This window comes from Sinohyriopsis cumingii, chromosome 14 (assembly GCF_028554795.1).
Source record: "Sinohyriopsis cumingii isolate HCF-2022 chromosome 14, ASM2855479v2, whole genome shotgun sequence".
In the NCBI taxonomy this organism is placed as follows: Eukaryota; Metazoa; Mollusca; class Bivalvia; order Unionida; family Unionidae; genus Sinohyriopsis; species Sinohyriopsis cumingii.
In genome coordinates this window covers 29,580-49,275 of record NC_142974.1, presented here as the reverse complement: position 1 = coordinate 49,275, position 19,696 = coordinate 29,580, and the positions used below count along the sequence as shown (strand labels likewise).

Below are 19,696 nucleotides of genomic sequence, written 5' to 3'. Positions count from 1 at the left end.
AAAATGAAATGATATTTTCAAATCATATTTTATCCATAAAGAAATTAATGAGTCAATCTTATTTTGCACATTAGGATAGGGGCAATTAACCTGGCCTGATATTAACATTACAAATTAGACAATATTGACAACAACTATGACAGAGATTTCTTTGGTTACTTTATAAATTGTATTCAAAAGTGCTTCCCAGTAACAATTAAGACTTTCTCGAAGAAAAAAATGTCCGATCATTCATGAAGTTTTTAATTGCATTAAAATGTCCGTGGTTTGAGATTTCATTAAAATGTATGTGTTTTGAGATCCCATTAAAATGTATGTGGTTTGATATCTCATTTAAATGTCTGTAGTTTGAGATATCATGAAAATGTCTGTGGTTAGATATCTTATTAAAATGTCTGTTGTTTGAGATCTCATTAAAATGTTTGTGTTTTGAGGTCTCATTGAAATGTCCGTGGTTTGATATTTCATTAAAATGTCTGTAGTTTGAGGTTTCATTAAAATGTCTGTGGTTTGATGTTTCATTAAAATGTCTGTAGTTTGAGATCTCATTAAAATGTCTGTAGTTTGAGATCTCTTTAAGATGTCTGTGGTTTGATATCCCATTAAAATGTCTAGTTTGAGATCTCATTGCAGTGTCTGTGGTTTGATATCTTATTAAAGTGTATGTGGTTTGAGATCTCATTAAAATGTCTGTAGTTTGATATCTCATGAAAATGTCTGTGGTTTGATATCTCATTAAAGTGTATGTGGTTTGAGGTCTCATTAAAGTGTATGTGGTTTGAGGTCTCATTACAAATGTCTGTTGTTGGAAATCTCTTTAAAATTTCTGTGGTTTGATATCTCATCAAAATGTCTGTGGTTTGATTTAAAATGCACTGAATGCTTTAAATGCAGATCCATGTCAAATGACTTGAAGGGGATGTAACTCCGACTACATACTTTTAGAAACCATTCTCATCTCACCTTTGAACACACCTGTTATAATCGTAAAGCGATAATATTATCAGCATGAATACATTTGCAAGCTCTTCTGATAGTGGAGAAACCAAATCAGCAATATAATTGGCATGACTAAGTTGAGCTTTCTGTGATTACCACGTTTTGAGTCACACCAACTCTTCCACCACTACTCCACACATAGATCTAAATCTCTTAACCTTGCAATTTTCAACTATATGAAGAACCTACACTGAACAAAGTCAGAGATATTTGACATAGAGGGAGTTGGTAAACAGTGGTGACACTCTCGGCCCAAATATTACTTTAACGAAATCAGGTGGATCATAAGCGGGCTAATTTCCCACAAATTACTCCCTATGCATTACTGACACAACTGTAAATAACGAACGAGAAATTTTAATGTCTTTCAGTCAAAAAGTTTATCTTATAACCAATAATGCGAAACAGCTTTTTGTTGCAGAAAACAAAAAGGGAAAGGGTAAAGTTGTCAATTATCTGTTTGAGTTTAATCTAACTACTGAATCACATCTCAAAATATGATCTTCCTACCCCTTTCTCTCTCTTTCTGTCTCTCTCTCTCTCTCTCTCTCTCTCTCTCTCTGCATCTCTCCCTGTCTCTGTCTGTCTGTCTGTCTGTCTGTCTGTCTCTCTCTCTCTCTCTCTCTCTCAACATTTGTTTTGGTGTTGGCATGTATGAAGACGAGCATTATTATGTCTGTGACATTGTTTTGTTAATTTTAACTACATACAGACTCCTGAAATAATTATTAAATGATGGAATGGGAAATTGCTATTTTTGTTTTTCAGAATGGGGATGGGAAAGACAACATATCCATTTTAGAAAAAGATGCGAATACATTTTTCATTAAAAGGAAACGAGGCTTGCAGAGTTTCCTTGTAATGAAAAATGTATACAACGAGTGGTTTAAACATGAAAGATGGTTTTAATGAAGAAAGTAGAGCGCTACATACAGCATACTTTCTATACATACATTTTATTTAGATCACAGACAAATACACATATTTGCCCTTTGAAAGGAGTTAAGATATCCTCCAAGCAACTATGTATTTTGATCGATTGAATGAACTCCTCACATCCCTGCGAGTGTGTCTGCTACAAAATGTAGTTCTGTGTCTTTTTTGTTGTCCACAATCACATTTGCAAAAGTGATACGTTGATTGTTTTCATTTTGAGTTTCTATGTTACTTCACATTGATTAAGTCAATATATATATATTCTTGCTTTCGTCCAGTTTGTGACAACAGTACTATAATATGTATTACATTTGTTATTTATATCGCAAATAATTTAATGTTGCTTGTTATTAAGGGATGGTTAATTTAAAGGGTTTTGCTACTTCAGGGTTTCTTGCATTTGACAATGCCTAAACGAAAAGCAAGTAGTGCATCCGCCACGGAGGCAGAGGACACCGTGCCTCCCAAACAACGTACAAATCAAACTCAAAGTACAAAGGCAACGGCTGTTGTTACCGATATAGCCGAGCCCTCTGTATCAGACATAACTGTGTCTCAGATCAAGGAAAATAACGATCACAGTGTCATCAATGCAGAGTCTGGTCATCAAACAGTTAATCCTGCTGCAGAAGAGCATGTCCATCCCAGTTCCTCTCATGAAAAAGTGATACAGCAGTTTGGCAACATTACCATGTTGCGAACATTGGAAACACTCCCTGATTCGGCATATGCAGACAAAACCGAAAGTGTTTCAGATGTGGGACAAGGTGAGTTAGTGTTGGTATTCGACATTATGTCTCTGTACTCTTTGTTTTCAAATTATATTAAAAATTCGCATGATCCAATGTTTGTGTTTAATTAACATATATTATTCCTCTGGTGATAATATTTAGGCCATTACCTGAGCCCCACCCTTGCTCGTAAGCTAAAATATATGTATTCTATTAACAATTATATCATGTATTAAAGACAAGCCTTTCGTTTGTGATAAAATGATGTGTGGGGGCATGTTAAAAATATTGAAATTATTTAACTATAGCTTTGAATTCATACGTAATGTACAATACTGAAAATATTTGTGAGTGTAACTGTTAAGGTGACAGGCGTTCTATCAGAACCAGCTTAGAACAAAAAGTGTCATTACAAAATTTATACCTTGCCTGGAGCACCATCTGGCTACTGATCACTTATGATTTCTAAATGAGTGGGCAGCTGGTGATATGTAAAGTTTCTGGGTTCATCATCTACAATTTGTGTTATGCCCTCGTTGGACATTTCTTAGGTATTGTCCACGACAGGGGCGCTCTTCTTATCACTTTTTACAATGATCTGGTATTGTCGGAGTCTGTTTTAAACATTTGTTTTCTTGGAGGATATTTTTTTCTTCAAATACATTGAACATTTTCCAGATATTTATTTTCAGTTGATGAAGACTCTGACTCAGACATTGAATATTCCTCCATGGAACAGCCTCCACTAATTAAACAACTGAAGACCATTCTAGCAGAGTACCCGGATGATGGACAGATCGTTAAGGTAAATGCTTGTAGTTGTTGTCTAGCTATTTGGAATATTAGCTGCTCTCTCTCTCTCTCTCTCTCTCTCTCTCTCTCTCTCTCTGACATATGCAAACACTCAGTGTAAGAATTTAGCAAATGTTTTACATTAAATTTAAACAAAATGTGTTCCTGTTTATATTTATTCCTCCGTTATTGCGTTCGGTATATTACTATCAAAGTACATGTGATTACTCAGGAAACGTACTCTGTTGAGAATGGCTCCAGTAAAGCTTATATTGAAAATTAAAGGCCATGCAACTATTTAACGAAAATTGTATTATTCCTATTGATTCTTAAGTAGATTTTGATCTGTTCCAGTGGTCGACAACGGTACTCGTAAATGGCTCATTCGTTAGGAGCAAGGCTCAAGTGCAATAGTAAGAGGAATAATGTGTCGAAGTTTAAAAGCCAATAATAGGCTCCCTATGTAACTAGATGATGTCTACGTTGACATGAAAAGATACCGCAGTCTCAGAGACATCAATGGTCAATTCAATCAACAAAGAGAATACAGAAGTTCAAGAATATATAATTATTTTCAAAAAATAAATTAAGACAACCCATCTACCAAGGATATTTGTAGTGTTTCGGGCAAGGCAGTGAAATATATTCGAATCCAAAATGAAGTTTCTGCTCACCAATGTTTTTTCTTCTTTCCAGGAACTGCTTCAAAATGCGGAGGATGCTGGAGCGAATGAGGTCAAGATCCTTTATGACGACAGATGTATCAATATACAAAAAGAAAATATTAAAAGAAGCTATCTAAAGTTTCTCAGGGTCAGTTCTAGAGTTCTAATAAACAACAAAGCTGATAATAACATAATTAGATTGTGCAGAGAACGTTTATTAATTTTAGGCATCTCAACCAAAATATAAGATAGCAAAATATATGTTTGCGTAAAGGATGAGAACAGGCAAAAATGGTTGATATTCTTTCCTTAAATATTCAAATAATTTAATATTTCACATAGAGAGTGTATTATTTTCTTGCCAACTGATACATGTTCATTCATTCAGATATGCCAAGACTGTTTAAACACAATAGCACAAGGCACAATATTTAAAACAGTCTATACTTGTCCAGGAACAAAATAAATCATTTTTGTTTTAATGCAACTTGCCATATGTTAGTTGTCTTTGGTCAGTCCTGACACTATATATTCCTCTTCTTCTTTACTATTAGTATTAGTATTATTATTTCAGGGACCAGCTATTTGCCTCTTTAATGACGCGTGCTTCACAGAATTAGATTGGACAGGAATAAAAAAGATTTACAGCAGTGTAAAAGAAAAGGATCCACTCAAGGTTGGAAGATTCGGACTGGGATTCAAATCTGTTTTCCACATCACTGGTATGCAGGTTTTAAGCATATTTTTAAGTAGAAGTACTAACAAAATAGAACCATTCTTAGCGTGTTTCAAGGTCACTTCCTACTTGTTTTGCCGTCTCGTACATATGATTACCTTAATTTACATATCATGATATAATAACCAAACAAATGCTGGATAATTCCACACAGATATTGCCTCAAAACTCGAATTTAACGATTTTGATCATTTAAGAGTAAATGAATTGGGCTGGGCTATCAGCATATACATATAACTGATGGTATGCGAGAACGGAATGAATAACAATAGGCCATCGGCACGTTCTTTTAAAAGTGCCACATATTAGCATGTTTTTGATGTTGGTATTTGTACTCTTGTAGTTATACGTTAAAAGGTTTGCAAATGAATTTTCTTCACAGCCATGTCTTGTGAAAGAAAAGGGTGAATACATTTTATCAATGTGACCAGCATATGATTTTCGTTTTACAATTGATGCCAAACTAAAAATACTACGTAATGGTGCTGCCTAATTTTACGACAATTATTGAGATTTCAAATCATTTATGATTTCACAAAAGACCTTATACAACACAACTATTTTCTCCAAACCTGTAAATAACTGTCAGAAAGAATGACAACTAATGCCACAGAAACAACAGATTGCATGGAAAAAAATATGATTAGAATGGCCCATTCAATGTAGATTAATGTGTGTAAACGAAATGTTTTGCTCAGTTTTGTAACATAGAGTAGATGGAAATTTACCAAGGCATTATTGTTGTTTTCGATGTCACTAAAACTGTATCTGACTTATTACAGATAACCTGGTTGTGTTGAGTGGCGATAGGATTCTTTTCATGGATCCACAGAGAAGTCCTGACTGTGTATGTACAGTTCCACTATCTAAACTAAAGAAATGGAAGAAATTGAAAATTGAGGATATACTAATGACACTTGATGGAACATTTGGTGTTTCTAAGGAAATGCTAGAGACGGGTTGGTACAACGGAACTCTATTCTGGTTTCCGCTGCGATCAGAGGCTTCTAAACTGTCTGATACAGTATACAATAGAGAAAAAGTGATGGATCTGTTCACATCATTTCGAACTGAAGCCTCAAGCATGTTAGTCTTCTTAAAACATTTAACGAAAGTTTCTTTGCATGAAAGAAAGAATGAATCCAACATGATCAATTTGATGTTCACACTAGAACTTGTTAAAAATATTGACGAAGTGAAAGAATCCAGAAATACCTTCTTAACAAAGATTAGAAATTTGAAAAGGTCTGTTTCAGATAGTTCGATTGATTGCAAATATCGCTTGTCTTTTTGCACAAAATCATTTGATGGGAACCTTGCCGTAAACGAACAAACCACTGACTGGATGGTGGCTAACTACTATAAAGGAGGGACAATATCTAAAGAACTTCTAACACTTATTCAAGATGATTCTCTTCTATACGTCCCATTAGTTGGTGTGGCTGCGCCAGTGGGAGAAAACCGCCATGGGTTCAAAGGTCATGTATTTTGCTTCCTTCCACTGCCACAGAAGGCAACAAGCATGACGGGATTGCCAGTGCATGTAAACGGATTCTTTGCCTTGAGCCAGAACAGACAACATATCAAATGGCCTTCGGCTGAGCAAGTTACGTTGCACCTACATAAGGACAAATCATTGTTATGGAATGAAAAGCTCCTAACAGAGGTACTGCCCGACGCATACGAAATTCTTATTACAGAGATGATTAACTACACCATGAAAAAAGGAAATCCACATGAACTTATCCAGTGTATATATGCAACGATTCCCAGAGTTGACAATGTGACCGATGAATGGTATGCCGTACTGCCTAGTCTTTTCGATAGAATAACTTTAAGACCCACTTTAATGACTGTCAACACGTCTGGAGAGAAGAGTTGGATTAGCTGCTCCGAAGCTTTTTTTGCCACATTCTGTAATCACAGTAACATAGCGCCAGAGGTGAAGACAACTCTGGTGAAAGCTTTACAGTTGTACAACAAGAGATATGTAGATCTACCTTTGAGTGTGTTTATGTCGTACTCTAAATTCAAAGACACTCTCACGGATATGAATCCACACATTTTTGCCGCTGTGTTAAAAGAGAATTCAAGGTACAAGTCGTTATCTAGGGACGAAAAGCTTGATATTCTTCAGTTCTTAACACTAGACTCTCACTATGTGATCTTGGAAGATTTGGAACTCCTTCCCCTAGAAGACGGTTCCTTCACGCAGTTTGTTTCCAGACGTAGGACATCAGACCAGGTTTTGCTTTGCAGCAAGAACGAAATAGAGCTCTTCCAAGGGTTAGAGAAAATGTTTGTATATCAAACACATGAACACCAATGGCTTGAAAAGCACATCCAATCAATTGTCAAACAAGGTAAGGACGTTTATTTTATTTAATAAATGTTTATCTTCATAATTGGTTAGCTTGAGGAGCTGTTAACTATATTCAGGTATTGTTGAAAAAATCAAATCCCAATTTTATATTTGATTATTGTCACCTGTCATAGAACTATGACAAAGCGTCGACTCCAGTCTTTGAAAATTAACGAACAAAACTTGTCATCTCATGTGCTCATTGAGTCAAACGTATGCTTTTTATGTTGCTAAATATAGTTGATGTATTTTTAACTAAATTTCATCGATATAACACGGTTTTAATAATTACTTTATTACATATAGTGACATTGCTATCAAAAGATTTAAGACAATTTCTTTCTAATAAAGGTAACAATGCTAATAATGAACTTATAGCAATGGCTGATAGTGAGAGAAACAGAGACGGACAGATTTGAAAATCTTCAAGTATTTTCTCTGCATCCAAAGTGAATGATATAGAAAACATTGTAGATATGATTTATCCATTTATAACATTTTCTTAAAAAAGCGTGTTGAAGTTTTGAAATATAAAAGTTATATTATTTTCTTTTTTCGCTAATACCAAAATAACTTCATAAAGACAATTGTATTTCATATATTGGATTCATGAAAAAAGTGTATTCATTTATAATGTTGGATTGACACATACATATTTAACATTCTTAGGTATATACCACATAGAACGTCTGAATGCTGCAACATTCCAGACCCTGATAGAGAAAGTTATTCAGGAGCATTATGGAACTGACTGTCCACCTATAGTAACGCATGTTTCAATTTTGACTAGCAGCTGGATTCAAATGGTATGGGAACATATTTTCTTACATAAATACGATGTTGGTCTCTTTCAAGACATGCCGTTGATTCCTTTACTTAAATCTGGTTCCTGGTCTGATATTCAAGAAATTGAATTGTATCCACTGAAAGACTATCTGATTGTGAAGCAGGCACAAGGCATACCAAGCTTGCATGATGGTGTATACAGATGCTTGGAGAGTTTATCCATTAAGGTTCTTCCATCCCTTCCATCTTGGCTTCAGACATCAGAGATATTGAAGTTCTTCCATTACTCCACAGTGAATGGAGTAATTGAACTGTTAGGAAGAATTAACCGCTCTTTTGAAAAGGAAAAGCTAGTTTCCACTTTCAACTGTTCTTGTGTAGAACAGGACAAGAAAGAGTTTGTTAACTGTATTGCTGGCTGCTCCTCATGGAACTTAGACAGCACTAGCTTAGTGAGGTGTCTGAAGATATTTACTGAGAGCAGTTCACTTAGGAGGACTGTGTCTGTCCAAGAGAATACAGCCGTTATCATGAATGCCAAATATCCTGTAAAGTTTCCTCGGCCATGTATAATCGGAAGCTTTGAAGAATGTCGTATGGCTTGTTCACTAGGGGCAAGGGAATTGGATCGAAATAGTTTGATCCTGGAGACTTTGCAAATGATGCATGGCGAGAGCTACAGTTTATCGGAGAAGCAAACTTTTATGCAGTACTTCATACAACATATAGGAGAACTTATGAGTAATGAAAATGTGCTATCCATGGCCTGCGGAGTTGCTTTTCTTGAATCCAATATTACGCATGCTATTTGTAAACCAGCGGATCTATTTGACCCATTGGATTCTTCGTTGCAAAAACTGTTTCAGGGTGAAAACCAGTTTCCAAATGATAATTGGATTCAGACACATACAAATATTTCGGCACTTAAGACACTTGGTTTGAAGACGTACCACAATGTGACAGCAAAAGATTTGTATGAATCGGCTCGCCTGATCGAAACCTGGTGCGAAAGTGAAACATATAAACATCGGGTGCCTGATAAGGCTAAGCAACTTCTAGAAATTTTGATGGACAGGCCTGCACTCCTGGGCAGTTATGTGCACGGAGATACCCTAAAGGCAAAGCTGATGGATCTGAGGTGCATGATGCACGTAATAACGAAACCTCAAAGCTTTCCAAGTGTACTACCATGGTTCCAACATCAGCAGATGCTGAGCAAACCGTCTGAGTTACGGCTTATAACGTTTTCTAGGCTTGTTGGATCAATGATGCCACTAATCGACTGCCAGAGCGAGGAGTTGGCGGATGCATTTGGTTGGAAGCGAAACCTGCCGCAAGATAAAGTTGTGGAACAATTCAGGTTGTTGATTAATGTTTACAAGAGTAGTTGCAAGCCAGAATTGCTACCGATCGTACAAGAAATATACCAAGAGTTCAGCACATACAAAATTCACGACCTAGTGGCTGATCGAAACTTTCAAACCCTCTTTCAGAAAGGTTGCATATGGAGAGGAGACGGGTTTTCTTCTCCGCAAGAGATTTTTCTTGAATCAAACAGAAATGACCTTAATCTTGCTCCTTATTTAAACAAGCTTCCCGAAGAGTTAAAACGATTTGAATCTTTTTTTCGTGGACTAGGTTGCAACAAGGAACAGAATGTTGATGTTCTTTTGAAAACGCAGGTTGTAATAAAAGAAAAGTATGCAAAAGGGAAATATTCCAAACATGACGTGAGGAATGATCTATCAATATTAATCAGCATTCTCAACAGACTGAGGCAGGAAAAGGGCAGACTCCAAGACCGCTTGCACGATATTCTTTTCCCCATTCATTGTGACAATGAGTCAGAATTAGTCCTGAAACCAGGACCCGAGTGCACATATTGCAATGCACAATGGCTACGTGAAATGACAGAAGAAGATAAAGATGAAGAAGACATATTCTTTGTTCATGAAGATGTGTCGAATATGACTGCTGAGGAGTTAGGCGTAAAATCTCTGACACAACAGCTTCTATCAGACACTGAAGAGCTTGTTATGGAAGAATGGGGTCAGGAGGAGCCATTGACCACACGATTACATCGTTTATTAAAGGAGGGATACCAGGACGGATTTTCGGTTCCAAAAGAGATATTGCAGAATGCTGATGATGCTGGAGCAAAGCATGTATACTTTCTTTACGATGAGAGGGAAAATGAAGATGCAAAGACCAGTCTCTGGGACGAAGGTATGGCAGAATGTCAAGGACGGGCAATTTGGGCATACAACGATGCACAATTTGAAATGAAGGACTTTAAGAACATTACTAGGTTAAATGCAGCTACAAAGAAGGACGAGTTAGAAAAGATTGGAAAGTTTGGTTTAGGGTTTTGTTCAGTATATAATCTGACTGATGTTCCCAGTTTCATAAGTGGCAGTAATATTGTAATTTTTGATCCTCACAAATCTCACCTTGGAAAAGCCTTGCCCGGATCAAGCCCAGGTATGAAAATTGATTTTGGAAAAATGAAAAATATGAGAATGATGAAGCGCCTCAAAAATCAATTTAAGCCATTTGAAAATGTCTTCGGGTGCAATATGTCATGCAATTTTCACGGTACTCTCTTTCGTTTTCCACTTCGAACAGCATCCCAAGCTCAGAAAAGTGAAATATGTGACAAGTACTACTCGAGGAAGGAGTGCTTAGAACTTTTACATATGACAATAAAAGCAGCTGGGAATTTGTTACTATTCACACAACACGTCCAGGAGATAAAAATCTTTCATCTTCCCGCTGATTGTAAAGATCCAAAGAATCCGAAATTGATATATTCGATGAGCAAAGAGCATTTTCAGGAACAACCGCAAGCTGCAAATGAGAAAAATATTCTTTCATACGTATCAAATTTGAAATTAACTGGAGAACTGGGATCTCGTCCAGTGAGGAGGCTGCAAAAGATTACTATATTGGAAAACATTGACCAATATGCTGGATCTATTCTACCATCACTGACACAAGAGTCTGGTATGTCAGTGAAAGCTTCCTGGCTCATTTCCTGGGCTACCGGAACAAATGAGACACTTAGGACAACGTTTCAAGATGTTATAGGGGCGCTCCCTCTCGGCGCTGTTGCTGTGCCTTTTGAACTGCGAGAAAATCTCTTGTGTCCAGTGCAACTGAAAGATTTGCCATTTGGCTTTTACAAAACCGGTCATTTGTTCTGCTTCTTGCCTCTTCCCATTCCTTGCAGTTTACCAGTGCACATTAATGGATGTTTTGCAGTGACATCTGACCGTCGGCAGTTGATGAAATCTACAGAAGATGAGAAACAGGCCCAATGCAGCAGCTGGAATAATGCTTTGATTCAGGACGCACTGATAAATGCATACATCTTTTTGCTAGAAGGAATTAGAGAAAATGGTGCCGCTCTGGAATATGAATACTACTCACTGTGGCCTTTGGAATGTCAGAAAAGCGAACTTCCTATAACAGAACATTTCTTCCAGAAGGTAGTACAATTGGAATCAAGACTTTTTCGTCGTAATAGCTTCTGGCAGAGCTTCGACAAGTGCGTATTTTTGGATCCATCTTTACGAAGTGACAAAGTTATAGGAGAAATTGCATTTGAAACGCTGTTAATGTTTCATTCTAGAAAGAACTCTGAGGTCGTGGAGCTGCCTGGCAGTGTAATGGAAAGCATCAAAGCATGTTACCCCAATGAACTGAAGGCTAAAATTGTAACCAAAGAACAATTTTTCCTCAATGTATTTCTCCCAAACATACAAAATGAGTTTTGGAGCCAATCTTCCGCACATATTCACAAGAGGAACAAACTCGTTCTGTATGCCTTAGAGTTTGAGCATAAAGCAGTGAAAGAAGTTTTAGCCAATACTAAATGCATTCCATCGGAACCCATCGGTGCCCTGAAATGTCCCACTGAGCTGGTCAACCCTTGTGGTAAATTGAGTGATATGTTTACGGAGAAAGATGAGGTATTTCCACGCGGAAGAAAAACTTTTAGGAAGATAGAAAGCATCGAGCGTCTTATAGGTCTAGGTATGATAAATAAGTATCTACCTTTTCATTTCCTTGAAGACAGGTGCCAGTCAGTCATAAAGAATGCAGAGATTTGTGGGCAATGCGCTATAGAACGTTGTTCTAAGATATTGAAATATCTTAGTGGAAGAAATGTTCGAGAAAAACTCGAAAAGAACCTTGACGATCTTCAGAAACTTAGAAATCTCACATTCTTGCCTGTTCTTCAGAAACCATCACGTTGGAAGTTTTCATGGAAAGGAAATATAGGAAAGCACGGAATTGCAAAGATATGTAATAAGAATCATTCACCTAAAATAATTAGGCTAGATTCTCCTGCTAATCTGTTCCGGCAGTGCAACGAAAAACTTGTGGGCTGTGTTGAGCTAGTCTGGGATGAAATGTCAATCACAGTTGCAGAGGCTAGTATCCAACCACTGTATATCAGCAAACTCTTAGGATTGAAAGGATTGATAAAGAACGATGTTCCATGCAAAACAGTAGTTAAGCAATTAATGACTATTGCACAAGAATACAATAGGAAAATATCCGAAGATTCAAATAACAATTGTAAGGCTATATGTGATGAGATCTATTCCTTTCTGGATAGAATATGCAAAAGATCAGATGAAATAACAAAAGCAAGTATCAACAATCTTTCCACAGAAGAGATCCTCTTACTTGGGGAACAAATGATAGATGCTTCAAGAGTTGCATTTAATTTGAGGCATAACTGCTCGCCGAAACTTTTCGGTCTTCAAGGTACTGACTTGGTAAAGCATAAACACTTTTTAAAAGCCATTGGCGTAAAAGATAATTTTGAAGTTGGTTGTATTGTCAGAGTCCTTGGACACAAAAGAAGGCAATCGGGGTTAAATCCATTATCAGTAGAGGACATCGATCTTGTACATGGACTTTTGTCTGCATTACATGATTCAATGGGACATGAAGGTGTTCAATATACAGATTTAGATGAATCTTTCTTGACAGACATTGTTGCTCCAGACACGGATAATGTATTGAGAGAAACAGGTTCACTGTGTCTTGATGACAATGAATTTGAGACTGGTCCAGATACAAAAACTATTCATTACAAATTTTCTGCAGAGTTGGCTCTAGCTATGGGCGTGAAAACGAAGCGACGAAAATGCTTTGATGAACTTTCTTTTCTCATCGCAGGTGGACAGAAGGAAAAACTAGTTACCAGATTAAGGGGAATTCTATCTGCATATCCATGCGACGACGGAATAATGAGGGAGTTGTTACAAAATGCTGATGATGCACAGGCATCTGAGATACATTTTATTAAAGACTACCGCACACATGGATGTGAGAAGATATTTGATGAAAAGTATGCACCTCTACAAGGCCCGGCTCTTTGCGTGTTTAATAACAGCGCCTTCACAAAAGCTGACATAGAAGGCATACATGGTTTAGGACTTGGAAGCAAGCGTGAGGATCCATTGAAAACTGGGCAATATGGAGTTGGGTTCAACGCTGTATATCACTTGACAGATGCTCCATCATTTCTTACAAAGGGTCCAGAGCTTGAACACGGTGAAGTATGGTGCATGTTTGACCCAACATGTCAATATCTACCGAAAGTAACAGAACAGAACCCAGGTGTGCACTGTTTAGTAGCACCGATAAAAAAGAATTACCCCGACGTATTGAAAGGATACCTAGAGGAAGACTTATTCACGTCCAGTGTAGGTACTATGTTTCGATTTCCACTCCAGAGTGAAAAAACACTAAATAAATCACACGTATCATCGAATCAAGTTGACAAGAAAATAGTCAATGATATATTAAAAACGTTCTGTGATGACAGCTTTGAAGCTCTTCTTTTTCTGAAACATGTGTCCAAGATAATTGTGTCCAATATATCCTCTGGAACAATCAAGGAAGAATATATAGTGGAGACACAATTGTCTGAAGTGGATAGAAAAAAGAGAGATGAATTCTTTCAGTTCGTCAAAAAAAGGTCCGATCAATACAAGAGAGACAGAACAAGTATCATTAACATGTCATCTGCAGAAGTTGGCTACGCAATGACTGTGTCGGATATCAGAGGGAAATTCAAGTCTTTTTATGTAGTTCAGAGAATGGGGTTCAAGGACGGATTCGTTCTACCAGAAACTGTTGTGCATGCCTTAAAAGACAATAACTTAGGACAACTTCCCATGGGTGGTGTTGCATTTGCCATCCCAAACAAGCAGAAGATGATGAAGATATCCAAGAAATATAATAATTACCGCACTGACAGGGTGGAAAAGAAAAACGCTGTCGAACAAAATGAAACAAATGGAAGGGCATTCTGTTTTCTTCCTTTGCCTATCAGAACTGGATTACCATGCCACATCAATGGGCATTTTGTTTTAGATCACGAAGCACGTCGTACTCTATGGAAAGAACATCAGGGCTACCGTCGTGATTGGAATCATTGTATCTTCGAGAGTATTGTATCACCAGCTTATATTTCTGCACTGATATATCTAAAGGAAAGTCTATTTCGTGACCTATCCAAGCAGTCTCTTGAAATTGTTTGGCGATTACTGAATGGCTTTCTATCATGTTTTCCTTTAATGACTTTGGCAAAGGAAGACGACTGGAAAGCAATAGTCAAATATGTGTATTCAAAATTGCACTCGGAGGAAGTACAACTGTTTCCAGTTGTACAAGAAATGGATGATTTTGGGGCTGAGCACCACTTTGTTGAGGCGAGTGTAGAATGGACTGCTTTGGAAATGTCTGGACAAATATTTCCAGCGTATTTTCATAATGAAGATCATACTGTTTCTAAGATTCTCAAGCAGCTGGGGATGAAGATTATTGAAATCCCAGAAATAATTATGAAATCAGTAGAACAATCAGGTATAAACACCAAAATGATTAATCCATCTTCAGTGTTGAAGTTCCTGACGTCCTTCAATTCTACAAGTCTGGGAAAATGTAACTTGAAAGTTAATGTCCCTCTTGTTGAAACAAAATTTGCAAGTATTGACAATGTCCGTAAAATCTTAGATTACATTGCTCGTTCGAATAATTTGGAAACCGAAATCGACAACACTGCCCTTCTTGTCACAAATGATGGTGTTTTAAGGGAATTTTCAAATACCAGGCGCATTATCTGCTCCTCATATTTTGATTTGCTGCCATATTCATCAGAACAATTTGTGCATGCTGAGCTTCTGATATCATATCAATCACAAATATTTTGGAAACATGGAATGTTATTGGACTTGACTCTACATAGGTTCATTGCTTTGTTGCCATCAACATTGTCTTCGAAAGTGTTTCAGGTAGATCAGGATGTGATTTGTCGAAAGTCATCACATGAGATCCCTAATGAAATGTGGATTCACCGGTTTTGGAAATTCATGTTTGATTTATCCGTAGAGTCAACTCAGTTTGGAACAAATGTTATTAACCAGGAATCATTCAAGAACAAATTGGCAATGTTAAGTCAATGGAGTCTTTTACCTATTCAGCACAGCGATGAAAAACATTTTGTTCTAAGGCCTATAAGCAAAGCGTATACAATCTTGGATATTTGGTCATTTGATAGGATGTCAGATCTACGACGTGCACTAGAAAAACTGAACCTCCCGAAACTTGATACAGTTATGTTCACGGAAAGAGGACAAGCCGACATATTGCGGATGTTAAGTTCTATTGTATCATCTAACACAGATCCATTGGGGGTCTTGAATTGCATCCATGACCACAAAAACCAAATCAGGAGTTCAGGGTTGACACTCGAGGAGTGTAATGCTATTCTAGTGTTTTTCTCTAAGCATATGACTCTACTCAGACAACATGCCGATGAATTATTGATTAGGGATCGTATAAAAGCATTGCCTTTGCATATCACACATCAGGGTACATCAACAAGTCTAGATGGACATGAAAGGGTATTTGTTCTGCCTTTAGGTATGCCCGCAGAGGGTGTTCATGAATGGGCTGCAAGTTCTGGATACATTCTCCTCAGACAAAACAAGGATCTTGTGGAACTGCACAGCCTACTTCAGTGCACCTTTACAAATACAATAGATGTATACTGTTCTATGATTTTGCCTTCATTCAATACCCTACCAAAGTACTGTCATCTTCAACATCTGTTTTACATAAAGGATACGCTGCTTCGTAGGTCCTATAATGTAATGGCTTTTAACCAAACTCAGCAGCAGTTAATTAACATTCTGCAAGCTACCCCCTTTATTGCAACTGGTGACCGAATGAAACTTGCATCTGAATTCTTTGATCCATATCATGAAGTGTTTTCTTGCATGTGCGACAAAGATAAATTTCCACCCAGTCCTTTTAATACCCGAGACTGGATCGAATTCATGAGACTGGCTGGATTGAAGAAAGAAGTTTCAGAACGTATGTTTCTCGAATTCGCAGAATCACTTGCTCGGGAGGGAGCATATCAATACTCAGAAAACCTTTGTAAAAAATCAAAGATTCTTGTGAAGTTTCTTTGGTCGTCATCTCCAACCTCATGGGAGAGCAGGACAATTGAACAATTGGCGACACTGAAGTTTATCCCTCCCCATTATGTATCAAATAAAACCACATCACTTCATAAGCACTACTCAGACGGTACGAAACTAATATGCTATTCTCAAGCCACACTTGAATGTTTTGAATTATTATGCTGGACAAGTATGAATTTGCTTCCAAACTGGGCATGTCCAGAACCGGAATTGTGGAAGCAGATTCTGCAAAAGCTAGGAGTTCATCTTAGACCGCCAGTTGAGAGGGTAGTATTACAGTGTCAGAACGTTTGTGATGCTCAGAACAAACTTTTCTCGAGCAAAAGTTATGAAACGTCAGACATTACCTCGTTTTCCCACCTTCTGGACCAGCTATACGTGTACCTCTGTGAACATTCAGATGAAGATCCAAGGATGAAAGAAAAACTTGCAAATACACCAGTTGTTTTTCTACCCAAAAGTCGGTTGCTTCTGCCTGCCAAAAACATTGTTGTTGAAATAAGTAAAGAAGAATCTGTTGAACCTTACTTGTGTAAAGCACCAGACTTCTATGGCAGATACAATGACTTCTTCATTTTTCTAGGAGCTTCTCAACAAGTTTCATTGAATCACTATTGCCTTGTGCTGCGATTAGTATATCAGATGCAAAGTAACCATGACGAACGGCTTCTTCTCCCGGAAATGATAACTGTTCGAAAAACTATCAGGAATATGGTGGCATTGTTAGGTAAAGCAGACAAAGAAACAGATTTCGATGAAGAGATCTTGTATCTACCTGATAGATCAGAAAGACTTAGGAATGCCCAATGCCTGATTGTGGCAGACAATGGATATCTTGAAAGCAGACTGAAAGAGTGCAATTTAAAATATTTTATTGGATTCCAGGAGTTAGAGGTGACGGTGTCAGATCCAAGGCCAGTAGTAAAAGCATTGCCTGATCGATACCGCCCCAAACTTCTGTCTGAAGTGGTGAAAGAAGCTATAGATACGATGGAAATGAACGAAATAGAGAGTGACAAGGCTGTATGTCTTGAGCGCTTTCTGCATTCAGCTGAATTTGTTCAGGGTATTTCGAGGTTGGTAAAACACGAGAAAACTATAGATGGCCAGATGTTCACGTCAAAGGATGAAGATAACATTTTAAAACAAATACGGGGAGTGAGGATTAAAGAGGTTCAAGGTTTATATACATACCTGAACATCGATGGACAGAGAATTGAAAGTTCCAAGAGAAGGAAAGGGTGTGTCATATATGAGACACTCAATGAAAACGGGCTAAGTTTTACCTTATATTTCCAGGCAGAGGAAGGTAGAGAAATAAATATTCAAAAGGATCTCCTTGCAAAACCAAACGGCGTCATTGACTTAATCAAACGTTGTACAAACAATCCCATCCGGCAACGGACTGAAGCATTGTTTGCTATTCTAAATTGTTTGCAGGAAAGTTATGAAATTAATAATACCTTGGATATGCTAGATATAGATCCCTATGATGCACAACAAAACATTCCATGTTCAATTTTTCCACGACCAGGTACATACGTGCCTCAAGAATTTCATGCTTTCCTGCAGCAAGGATTTTCAGAGTTTCAAGATCATGAATATGACTCTGTGGCCTATGAGCTTGAAGACGACATAGATGAATCAGACGCTGACAATTCAGTTTACATATATGTTCGCATAATTCGTCCAGTAAAGTCAATGGACCCAAGTGCAACTGGAATAAAAAAGCAATACCTAATAAATATTGGGGATCAAGATAAGGGCCATGTAATAGTTTACGCTTACAAGTTGTTCAAGTTTGAGCGAAAGCCGGTTTCAACGTCGCGAGATCTATTACCATCAGACGCTTTGCCTGTAGGTTCTCTCCCTTGTGACGATATATGCCGCCAGATCCTGAGTATTCTACGAGAAGCATGGACACTACCAAAGGAAGAACGTCGGCGAGTTTTGAAACGCCTTCTGCTGAGATGGCATCCTGACAAAAATATTGGACAAGAAGACTACTGCAATAGGATATTTAATTATATCCAAGACGTTGTATCACAACTCGATAGTGGACAATCAGTTCATCACCAAAATATCCCTTTTACGAAACGTGAAGGTCGGCGCATGTTTACAGGCACAGCATACGAGAATCTGGGCAGAAGAGTAAATAGAAAAACCGCCCAGTACAGGGAGGAACACAGTCAGCATGAATATGCTTACTTCGAGACACACAGCAGAAGACACTATCCTCATCGAAGGTTTTACGCTCTGCCACCTGTCCCCGATCAATCAAATGCTCAGCGCTGGCTACGACAGGCAAAAAAAGACATTACCTCAGCCAAAGATTTCCTTCCTCCAGCCAGCTCTGCTCCAGCCTTCAATTGGATTTGCTACCATTGCCATCAGGTAAGTGTTTCATCAACTAATTGCGTTAATTTTAGAATTTTTTTAGACTTAGGAGTCAAGCTCAATGTATTCTAGCATAGTTATTTATTTTCTGATTATACTGATAATCGTGTTCAAGCTCAGACATTCATTAATAAAAAAAAAAAACAGAACAAAGAAACAGACAAACAAAAATAACGACAGCAGCACATCAATGGAATAAATTCAACACGAATGAGAAATGTGAAGCGGAGATAGTGATTATCCGCTACACCACCAACTGTTGGATTGTTTCATAGGTTTTCTTTAGTATAACAGGTTTTTGTCTATAAGCATACAACAGTATTCATTGCTTATATTACCACATAATTTGCTTCTCATTTTAGATGAATATCCTTAAAATGTTTAAGTTTGCTTGGACGTTGCTCTTTTACAGCGATATGTTTGTGAGTGTACAAGTGAAACTACTAATTATGAAAACCTGAAGGTTTATATTTCATCTCTTTTATGGATACAATTGCCTCCGATTATGTTCCGATAGTACCCATTTCTCCTTTTCTCACAAAATGATAAATATTTGTTCTGTTTCACCTACTTAAGACAAGGGGGGTGGCCGAGTGGTCTAAAGCGCTCTCCGTTACAGATCACTGCCATCTCACCTCTGTCTGCGTGGGTTCGAGTCTCGGATTCAGCCAATGTGGGTATGTGAGAAAGCTTGCCAGTAGCTTCTCGTGGAAAACCCCGGTGATTCTTTACGGCCTTTTTCCCGGGTTCTTCCTCCACCATTAATACTGGCCATCATG

General features: G+C 37.7%; 1 protein-coding gene across 1 annotated transcript in view; it reads left to right on the top strand.

Moving 5' to 3' along the window:
• LOC149783063 (sacsin-like) overlaps positions 1 to 19,696 on the top strand; it is a 51,267-nt gene that overhangs the window by 17,483 nt on the left and 14,088 nt on the right. Inside the window, exons 3-8 of the mRNA XM_089933338.1 lie at positions 2,324 to 2,702; positions 3,359 to 3,471; positions 4,155 to 4,271; positions 4,698 to 4,845; positions 5,642 to 7,222; positions 7,891 to 18,914. Of these exons, the coding sequence (XP_089789464.1) occupies positions 2,342 to 2,702; positions 3,359 to 3,471; positions 4,155 to 4,271; positions 4,698 to 4,845; positions 5,642 to 7,222; positions 7,891 to 18,914 (13,344 nt within the window). The 5' untranslated portion in view covers positions 2,324 to 2,341. The remainder of the gene's footprint in view (positions 1 to 2,323; positions 2,703 to 3,358; positions 3,472 to 4,154; positions 4,272 to 4,697; positions 4,846 to 5,641; positions 7,223 to 7,890; positions 18,915 to 19,696) is intronic.